The sequence below is a fragment of the Sturnira hondurensis genome, unplaced genomic scaffold (genome assembly GCF_014824575.4).
Source record: "Sturnira hondurensis isolate 20B ecotype Veracruz unplaced genomic scaffold, ASM1482457v3 Scaffold0008196, whole genome shotgun sequence".
Taxonomy (NCBI): domain Eukaryota; kingdom Metazoa; phylum Chordata; class Mammalia; order Chiroptera; family Phyllostomidae; genus Sturnira; species Sturnira hondurensis.
Window position 1 is genome coordinate 20,489,661 of NW_028080827.1, and position 10,781 is coordinate 20,500,441.

Below are 10,781 nucleotides of genomic sequence, written 5' to 3' on the forward strand. Positions count from 1 at the left end.
ATAATTCTTAAGCCTGCCAAATCATACAGGCTCAGACCACACAAAACCTGGGTCTGCACGGTGAACCTACATTCTCAGCTAGATGATCACAGCTTCACCTACTTGGTTGTACCATTTATTGCCTGTTCTCCACAAAACCCTTCTCTGTATCTCCTGGGAATTTCTCTCGTTGGTAATTCCACTGTTGGGGAAATGAGTTCTTCCGCGGGATCTCGGTGTGATCTGAAGCCCACAGCGTTGTGAGATGGTCGCACTAAGCCTGACTGTTGTCCCCTGCAGCTCCCCTTGTGCCTGACCCTTAGATGTGTGTCTTGTATAACCTCCCCCAAAACAGACCTTCCTCAATTTGATTTTCTTTTGCTTTAGCCGCTAAGCACCATTAGACAAAGCCACAGCCCAGAGAGCGCAGTTTTGATACATACAAGGACGGAAATCTAGAGCTCTGCCTTTTCTCCCACCCCTCAACATGCCAGTGTGACTTCAACCCTTTTTTACTGCCAGTGGATCCACAAATTGGACCACACACGCAGCACCAGCCTGGCACCTCTTGGCTCCGTCACTCAGCCGCTTCATCTGGAATTGCTGCCGGCAGGGCCAGTACCCCTACTGTCTCCCAGGGCTCTTGCTGTATCATAGTTATGTCCTATTACATCCCCTTACTACTTTCCATTAGTCATGGGGAAATGGCATGAAGCCATGATCAAGTTGACCCACGTGAGCTGACCCACCCTAGGTTTGTGGACCTGTCTGGTAACAGGCCTGGGAAAAGCTGGAACTTCCGACAGAAGCATCAGAAAGGGCCGTTGAAGATCTGTGAGACCCTGTCACATTGGTTTGCTTTGGCTTCCTTCGGTGCAGGCAGCTCATTCTTCCCACTGTTCAGCTGAGGCTGCCTTGTTTTACTGTGAATGTTTCCACCCTGTACTCACTGTGTTTTTTATTTAGAGATTTATGTTTAAGAGAGGAAAGGGGAGAAGGAAGGAGAGGAACATCAATGTGAGAAGCATCGATCAATTGCCTCTGTCCCCTGAGCAGGGACTGAACCCGCAGCCTAGGCTTGTGCCTGACTAGGAATCGAACAGGTGACCTTTTGCTTTTTGGGATGACGCCCAACCAACTGAGCAACACCAATCAGGACAGTACACTTGGTGTTTATGAATGAATCTCAACTGTGTCACTGTGTGTTCAGATGGGAATGAGAATTTGTAAGTGGCTCTGTGGTACTGCAAAAAATGTCACCACGATTACTTGTTTTAGTTCTGGTTGGTGCTGTTTCTCAGCCAGCACTGGCTTTGTCTTGGAAATGTGGAAGCCGCTTCCAGCACCAGACAGAGAATATGGTCTTTGGGGGACTGCCCTTGCTGGGAGGAGTACTACCATGGTAACTCAGGATTGCACAGTGCACTGCAGTTTGCAAAGACACTTTTCCAGTCAGTAACTCAGACTATCCTCACCAGGCTCCCTGAGGTAAGAAACAGAAATCCAACTTTAGTGAAGACCCTGGGGTTTTGAGGGGTGAAATGATTTGCCCAAACTCAGCTGGAAAAGGGCAGTCGGGGGAGGAAGCCAGGGCCAACTCCAAACCACCGGACAGGCCCTTGTCTTGCTGTAAAGGGCTGGGCTAACAACAGCAGCGATTAAAATGAATAAAAATCTTTTATTAAAGGCATGCTAATTCCATGGCCAAAATCATTTCATTTGCTAAGTTATCCTCTGCTACAGTTAGGTAATGTCATCTTGCCGCCGTGCCACCTCCCTAGAGTGAAAGGAACACTTCCCCTTAAAATTCATCCCATTTTTTCAGGCCCAGGAGGGCTTTCTTACATTCTCTTCATTCAGTAGTCTCGCACAGGGGTGGCAATCTTGTGGATAAATTCATCATATTTCACTTTGCCATTTGGTTCGATATTTGCTTCCCTGAAAAGCTCATCCACTGCAATAAATCACATTAATTTTTCAGTTCAGCTTTACTGCTACATTATAGGACATTGAATTCTTGGGGCTTGGGGCTCCCCAGAGGTCTTCCCTGGGCGTCCGGTTGTCTGCTCACATAGACCAGGAAATAAGCCAGCAAACAACAGGACAGCCTCCCCCCTCCCCCTGGGAGGCCACTGAGAGAACTGGGAGTTCATTGGATTTTCTGCAGGGGCTGGTGCGGATTCAGTCACTGAGCCTCCCTGTTTTGTTTTGTTCTTTCAACGGCCTCTGTTTCCTGTCCCTATGTTTCCGGACACCTTCAGTGGGGGTTTTACCTGGCAGAGCCCACCCTCCCAGCTGAACAGGCCCCCTCAGCAGCTCCACAGTGGGCCACCCTGGCCTCCCCTTCCCGTGGGCATGCCCCACCGCAGGAGAGGGCTTGGTGACAAGCGGTGTCTGCCACCGTCACCTTTTTTAAAAAAGTTTGTGTTTTGGGGGTGGGGAGAGTATGAGAGAAAATAAATTCAGCTGTGTCTAAAGCTGAAAGGGTACAAAACCGCCATTGTTCTCTAACATTGCTCCAAAAAAATCACTGCATTTACTCATTTCGTCTGTTTCTGGATTCCTTGAACAAAATACTAGTTTGTCCCAGATCTTGGCAAAAAGGGTCATTTCAGCTTAAACTTCTCCACAGTGGCCTCTCGGGGCCAACATACCTTCGGCTCTTTGAACTATCCTGACCCTCTTGCAAAAACTGCCTCACTGCCCTCTGTCAACTTCCTCGGCCCTGGACGTCCCCGATGTGTAACTTTGGACTTGGAAAATACCCTGCGATTCTCTAAACTCTAATTACCATGCTCTGTGCCCAGGCTGATGGGAGCACCGAGTATTTTTAGAATGTTAAGAAGAATGTAAGTTATCTTCATGGAGAAACTTCTACCCACTAGCCACTTGCTCAAACCACCCCAGCGGACCAGCCCAACACCAGCTGCCCAGCCAGTCCCTGAGCCTCCCGCCTAGAAGAGGCGCCACACTGGATAGCCAGGTGGAGGGTCTGCCTGCTGGGGAGTATGGTGGTCCGCTCTGAACCCAGAAAGAATCAGGGTGCTGGAGTCAGCCTGTCCCAGGCCTTAGAAGGGAGGCCTCTGGGACAGTTTTCTCCAGCCACTGCAAGGACGCTTCCCAGTAAAAGGGAAGGTTTTCTCTCAGTCACTCAGGGTGAAGGACTCCTAATTCTAGCATCGCCTTTCCCGTCTCCCACAGCCAAAGCAGGGGAAACCGGTCTCCCAGCCTGCTGGGAACACATTGCCGTTTTCTTTGAAATGTTTCTTGACTGGTTAAACAAATGAGAAATGTGTATGCGTTTGGGGCCCGTGGTGCTAACTTCAGACAGATCATTAACTGCGAGCATGAAGGTCCCAGCTGGCCCTCTCTGCTAACACTCCCCCGGTACATAAAAGGCACCATGAGCAGTGTCCTCCGGCCGAGAGGGAGGCAGAGCCCATGCTTCCCCTGTTCCCACGAAAACAGCCACAGTGGAAGAGCACAAGATAGCTGCCAGCCTGAAAAAGCAGGGGGCGGGGTTGGGGGGCCACTATTTTTAAGTGCTTTGCGCTGTGCCTTCGTGGCTGCAGATAAAATCTAAGCAGTCGGCTTTATAGAATGTTAGCTCTTGGAGGGACCTGAGGGATTGTCTATTGTAACCTTGTTTTTTCCCCAACAAGGAGACTGAGGAGGGTGAGAGAGGTTAAGAAACCCAACTGAGGTCCTCCAGAATGAAGGCGAGCCAGGATTCATATCTAATTCCGACCACAACCTGGCAGCCCCTTCACAGGCTCGCTGTGATCTAACCCACAGCTGAAGGGCCGACATTGTCGAAGCCTTTCTCCACCACCCGCTGTGCCCCAGCCGAGGGCCTCCATCCCGGTCCACCCCTCCACCAACCCACCACCAGCCACAACCACGGCAGGCCCAGCAGCCTGAGTGGGAACCCCAGTCTCCTGGGTCAGTGGGTGTAGGCTCTGCTGGTGACTCAAAATGGCGGCCGTGGCAGGACTGAGGGCTAGCTGGGCAGGCTGGAAGAACGCCGGCAAATGCCAGCATTGGGGTGGCCCTTTGCCACATGCAGAGGGCTTTCCCAGAAGACCCAGGGTCCTTGTCCTGCTCAGACACAGGAAGGCATACTGCACTGCTGGGAGGTGTGCAGCAGAGGCATACCTCACAGCGTTCTGGGACGACTAGTCCCAGCAAAGGCCACCACGGACACCCTTCCAGAAGAGCTGTTAGAGTGGCTGAGGCACGAGGGGAGGGAACTAAGTAGCAGCTCAGTTTGGACACCATGCATTAGCAGCAACTTCAGAAGGCAGCAGTGGTGAAAGAAACGAGCCTGAGCTGGCCTGGGGTGCAGGAGCTAACGCAGTCTAACAGACCTCCGTGCAGCTCCGGCTCTGCCACCACAGGTCGCAGCTCCCCTGCGTCATCAGGGGCTCCCCTGCGTCTTCATCAGCATGAGAGGGCTCTTGTGCTCCCAGGAGTGGCAGAGCTCCGAACAAAGGCCCACAGTGACAGCTTAAACTCAGGCCTAGGCCCAAGCAGGTCCCACCTAGGGCTCCCCAGCCTGGTGGACCTCTCCCCTGTCACCCCAGTTCCCCAGCTCTCCCTGGGCTCCAGTCCACAGCTCACCCACTTCGCCATCTCATTGCAGCCTCTGGGGCATGCATGCCACGCAGTCTATGCAATCCTGGTGGTGTCACCACCTGCCCGCTCCCCTGCACCCTCCCCCACAATCTTCTCCCGCTGTGGGGAAAAAGGCAACCAGGCCATTACCTTCCTTGTGGGTGAGCTTCTCCCCCAGTTTTGTGAGTTTTGACCGCAGCTCGGATGCCATGATGTAGCCTTTCTTCTCCTTGTCCGCCATCAACATGGCCAAAAGAATTTCTTTCTTTGGGTCCTCTTGTTTTATTTGCGTGTGCATAATGGTCAGGAAAGTGGAGAAATCCAGCTCTCCATTTTTGTCTAGGAAATCCCCAAACACAGCAGGATGAGCAGGCGGGGAAAGGCTTGCATTGGGGAAGCCAGCTTGCCTCCTACCCAAGCCTCCCTGGCCAGTTCAAGGGATTCGGGGAGGGCCATGATGGTGGCAGTGATCACCGTGAAGAGGTGCAGCCCCTTCTGCTGAGTTCCCGGCACAGACATGCCTCGTTTAATCCTCTCCACATTCCTCAGGGACTATGGGTATCCCCATCCCATTTGCCCACTAAGGAGACGGAAGCTCTGAGTGTGGAGTCACCTCATAGAGCTGTGGGAGGTCCAGGATGGAGCCCCACCTCCAGTGCTCCCTTCTGGGTGTCTCTCTCACGCCCCAAACTGCAGGGGAGTCCGTCGATGTGTCCGCCCCCTAAAGGGATGTGCCCCCTTTGTGCACATCCACAAAGATGGATAGGTGACCCCACCTGGGCCCTCGAGCCCCAGTCCCAGTTGGGCTGTTTGCTTGTCTTTCCCCCACTGCAACCACCCCTGGCTCCCAGCCCATGTGCCTCCTCTGAGGATGCCTGAGGGGCTCAGCCTTGCCTCTGCTTGGGGTATAACTACAGGAAATTGGAACTTCCCCTGACCACAACTTCCTGTTTGGAGGAAACAGAAACCGAAGGAAACCACCACTCCTCGGAGGTGGAAACAGGGAATCTTTGTCTCTGAGCACCTTATCGCCGGGCTCCAGGCCTTCAGAGGCCCACCCTGGCGCTGCTGCAGGCGCACTGGAGGGACTGGTGGGACTGGGGGGCGGCCCCAGCATGTGGTGGGAGCCCGTCTGAGAGACAAGGCAACTGAGTTCCAGATGGCCTCCCGATCGAGTGGTCCTTCCAGACCCCCGTTTTCTCTGGCCCGGTCTTTCCTTCCCGAGTGTCCAGCTACCAATGTGAACAGCCACCCCAGTCTCGGACATCCCTGTTGTTTTATTTTAAAAACCAACAACTTGTTTATGGTTATAAAATCTTGTATGTCCCCACTGTCAAAAACACAGGAAACAACAAAAAAGGGAATTAAAACCATCCATAAGGAATGAAAATCGCCACCAGAGAGAACCACCTGGCAATGTTTTGGCTGGGTTTTCCTCCTTTTTTTTTTCTCCCAGAATTGCATAGTTTTTAGAAGGTCAGTCTTTGAAATCAGAAGAATTGGGTTCCAACTCTGATTCCTCCATTGGCCTAAGCACTTGGGCAAGTGATCCAACGGCTCTGAACCTTGATCTTTACCTGCAGGTAAAAGATCAAAAAAAGCGGTGCCTTCCTCACAGGGCTGCTTGAGCTAAGCACGTGACAAATACTCAATAAAAGGAAATCGTTCTGTCAAAGCAATTTTTGGATCACTGTTAGCCCTGCCTCAATTGCAGAGTTGTGACTGCCTTGTTGAGGACTCAGACGCCCTGGTCCACTGAGATGAGGGTGTCATCAGCTGCTGCGAGGATTCAAGGAAGCCTGAGCGATGCCCAACATACCTGGCCAAATGCCTCCACAGCTCCCAGCTGGTGACCTCTGACCTGTTCACACCTCCACCATCTGCGCTGGCCTGTCAGGCCCCGCCCCAGGACCCCAGCTGCAGGGCCCAGGGCCCACCCACTGGCCCAGCCCACTTCTTCTCCAGCCCAGCCCAACCCCACTCACCGATCCCATGTGTCTGCAGATGCCGCTGCGCCTCCCCGGGGGTTGGGCTGGCTCCCAGGCTCCTCATCACCACCATGAGGTCGGTGGCCTTAATCTTCCCCCGCTGCTGCTTGTCGTACAGGGAGAAGCATTCCTTGTACTCTGCACACAGCCCGGAAGGGGGACTCAGGAGCACTCCTCTCCCCCCCACCCCCCTCCCCCCCAATCCCCCACCCCCCGCCTGGCCCCCACCCTCTCCTCCCTTTTCTCTTCCCTCCCCCTCCTTGTGCCCACTCATTCTGTCCCGCCTCTCATCCCAAATACAAATACAGGACTGCCAAGTTCAACTGAACTTCCAATAAACAGTGAACTTATTTTTAGGATAAGTATGTCCCAAATTTTTGCACTGTTGTTTATCTGACATTCAAATTTAACTGAGTGTCCTGGGCATTTTTTAGAGAGATGGAAAGGGAGGGAGAACGAATGAGAGGGAGAGAAATGTGGATGTGAGAGGGAGACATCAGTCGTTGCCTCTCATCCTCTCCCCCAACTGGGACTAAACCTGCAACCCAGGCACGAGCCCTGACCGGGAATGGATCTGCCACCTTTAGCTTTGCAGGATGACGCTCCAACCCACTGAGCCACACTGGCCAGGGCTGAGTGTCCTGTATTTTATCTGGCAACCCTGTTTCTTCCCTCTCCTGACTCCCCTTCCTCTGCTCCCTTTTTTCTCCTCCCACACTGACTCAAACCACAGGGAAGCTCTCCACACTACCCTCCCCGCTAGGGGAGACCCGGAGCCTGCGGCAGGGTATCCAGACCCCCAGGGGAGCTCTGCAAAGATAACTGATGTGGGGAAGGGGACAGTCATGCCTCTGGGTTACTGACAGGACTGCAAACCCCCCACCTTGAGAAAAGCCTGGCAGACAGTGGCTCTCCTATGTGGTGACAATTATTGCTACAGTTAGGGGCATTTCTGAACCCCCTGCTCCAGCCCCAACCTCCAGGCTGCAGGCACCCAAGCCGCCCTCTGACACAGGTCCTGGTCTTGTTCTTCAGGACTTCCAGGGGTTCCACCAGGGTGTTTCCCAGCCTCTGACCAGATGTGGCTTGCAGCTCTCTTTGAACCCTCTCTCCCTTGATGGACGTGAAAGGCCCACAGGAGCTGAGGCCTCTAGAGCCACATCCTCACAGCCCAGTGGGGCAGGGTGCCCACCTGCCTCTCTGTCCCCGGCTCCCAGCTCTGGAAGGTCCCTGGCCCCTCCCACAGAGGCTCTGGTTCAGAACTGGGTGTGGGCTGTCAGAACCTTTCAGATCGCCCCAGGTGGAGCCCTGCTTGGGGGCGGGGTGAGGGTAGGGACTGTGACTTGACCAGTGGGGTCTCGTGCCAGTGACGCAGCCCTTTTCCGAGGAATGCGCTGTTATTCAATCTGGTAAGTGATAGACCATGAAACTATTTCTAACCTTTGTACAAATTATATTCATTAAACCAAAACCTCTTTCAAATCTTTAGCACTGCTGATTGCAATAGGGCCATCTTTTTAATTTTTCTGTACAAATGCAGGGGGGTGGAACATTGTTTAATCTGACATTATTTGATAATGACTGGTTTTAACAACCAGCTCCTAAAATGTCTACAACTGCACCAGCTGGCTCATGCTAGAGAGAGAGCTGGCCCTGGCACACGCCTGGGTGACACCCCGTTGCACCAGGCCCAGTGGCAGGCGCACAGCTGACATCCTCTCTGTCTGTGGCTCATAGCAGCCTTGGGAGGTGGGGTCATTATCCCCACCTCAGAGATGAGAAAACTGAGGCTCAGACGTGCTAGGACCCCAGGCCCGCTACACGCAAGGCTCCTGTTCTTCCCACTCCAACAGGCCACCCTATCCGGTCTGTCACTCATTCATTAAACATTAGTGGGTACTTTCTTGGTGTCAGACATGGGATCCAAATGGAAGTTTGCTATCTTTCCTTCTGGGAACTTCAGGGATAGGGTCGGCGAGCCTTGGAACCAGGTGTGGGTAGGGGACACTGAGGCTGACAGCCACAATCCGCTCCGTCTCTCCTTGAGGCTGGGCATGGAGGCCCCTGCCTGGGTCTTGTGCTTGAAAACTCCTTGCTCTAGCCCTGCTCTGGGTGTTACCCAGAGGCTGGGAAACACCCTGGTGGGGGTGAGAATATCAAGGGGTCTACAGGGAGGTGCCCACCTGGTGCCTACAACCCACCCAGTCTTCCTTCTAGACCAAGCTCTGGGTACCCAGAGCTCAGGAACCCCTGCCCAGGCTACTCTCAGCCCACCCCCAGGGCCCGTAGGCCCCATGCAGGCTATGCTGGGCCTCCTCCGGTGCAGGTCTGGGCCCTTAGTTCTGTATAGCCCAGCTCACCCATGGCCTTGGGAAACAGAACTGTGCAGGCTTGAAACTGAAACCTGCCTGGGGCTCAGGAGGCCACGGGGCTCAGGGAATAAAGTGCTCCAAACAGTAAACAGCCTTGATGTTGGGGTAGAGGGACCTCCCACCTTACAGGTAGGGAGACTGGGGCCCCCAGAGAGTAGAAGCGTGTTGCCTGAGAGGGCAGACCGGGGCTCTGTGCTCTGGCTCAGCCAGGACAAAGTCCCCTCTCTGGTGGGGCCCTCAGCCCTAGCCGGTTAACTGTGGTTGCTCTCTCCATCCCTTGTCTCACCCCTTCCAGCCCCCATATCCAGCTTCTGGAGGAAAATCAAATGAGCTCTCTCTGCTATTTCCCCCATGTGTATATCGCACTGGCAGATGTAACACCAACATTTCTACCTGTGAGCCTTACCCTGCACCCAGCAGGCACCAGCCTGCAGCAGCAGCCTCTTGCCTGTGGGTGGGCCCAACTCCCCCCTCAGCCGCCTTTTTCCCACCAACAAAAACAGCAGAGCAAATTGCTTAATGAGACCCATATTTTGCTGTGAGTTACCAATTAAAGAGCAAACCCAACCTACCATTAATTTGGTCCTGAGAAAGAAACTTGGCCTGCAGCAGACAGAGGAAAACAGTCAGGGAGGGTCACCATGAACGTGTGGCCCCTGCGCCCCACCCCCACCACCCAGCCTGCTGAGCCAGCAGGTGACACAGGCCCTCTCTTACCATCTCGGGGCCTCCGGCTGCACCCCTGGGCTCCCTGCTCCCGGGACTGCCTTCTTGGTTTCCTTCCTCCGAGCTTCAAGTCGAAAGTCCGCCAAGCTGGGTGGAGGCCCCTGTAATAAACCCGCAGCTGCCATGGAGACCAGGCCCAGCGCCAGGGGTCGGATTCCAGCTTCCCTGCACAGCTGATGCCCAGCAAGGCCTGGGCAGAGCAGCTGGTTGGGTTTTGAGAAAACAGGGCTGCAGAAGGGCTCTCTGGGGCCTTGGTCCCGCACTGGAAAGCTGAAGGTCTGAAGCAAACGGACAAACATTCCTTCCTGGGAGCCCTCTCTGGGCTCCATGAAGGGGGGCAGTGGCCCACAGAGAGTGGGCCCTGCCCTGGGCCTCCCTCTAGGGGGTGTCTGCTGTCTCTCTCCCGGGACTAAGTGGGGAGCTGACAAGGTGCCGGGTCCTTAGCATGCTGTCTAAGAGTCACTGCCCACCACCTGGTAGGCGGGGAGGGGACCGTCCCACAATGGCACTGCCCAGTGATGGCCTCTGCCACCGTCCAGTGGTTTTCAATGTGTCAGTTCCCTCCCCGCCTTCCAGGCACCCTGGGGATGGATGGGGTGGTGGAGATGGGTGCCAGCTCTGGGGTCTAGGCCCCACGGTGGGCTCCCCCGGGGGCTCAGAGGGAGGCCGCTTACGCGACTTTCCTGGCCAGGGCAGGAAGCTCCTCCTTTTCTTCCTTTCCCTTCTCTCCCCTCCGCAGCCCCCACTTCTTCCGTCAGAAGCTGCTGACCCTCCTCGTTTCCTCAGTGGTTTGTGCTGCTCCCCAACCCCCACTGCACACACACACACACACCACTCCGAGGAAGTGAGGGCAGGGAGGGGCGTTCCCAGGAGCTGCTCAGCTGGGCGGCTGGGCTCTCCCCCTCCAGCTGCCCGTGCACAGCTGGCAGCCCCAGGGTCCCCCCTCTGTCAGGACCCGCATGTATGGCCACGTAGGCTGTGCCCTGAGCAAGGGGTCCTGGCCCAGGGGACAAGTGGGTCCCAGCGAGGGGCCGCACCTACCCAGAGGAAGAGGGACCTGTGGCTAATTTGTTCAAGGCGTGTGGACAAGTGGGGCCTACCT

The 10,781-nt window shown here is 54.8% G+C and overlaps 1 protein-coding gene across 1 annotated transcript; it reads right to left on the reverse strand.

Annotated features, from left to right (window-relative positions):
- Positions 1–1,637: 1,637 nt before the first annotated feature.
- CALML4 (calmodulin like 4) lies at positions 1,638–10,023 on the reverse strand. The gene is given in 6 exon segments (XM_037054221.1): positions 1,638–1,933; positions 4,744–4,932; positions 6,579–6,719; positions 9,526–9,556; positions 9,671–9,741; positions 9,744–10,023. Coding segments are annotated over 6 exon segments (795 nt in total). The 5' UTR covers positions 10,009–10,023; the 3' UTR covers positions 1,638–1,835.
- Between the last annotated feature and the right edge of the window lie 758 nt (positions 10,024–10,781).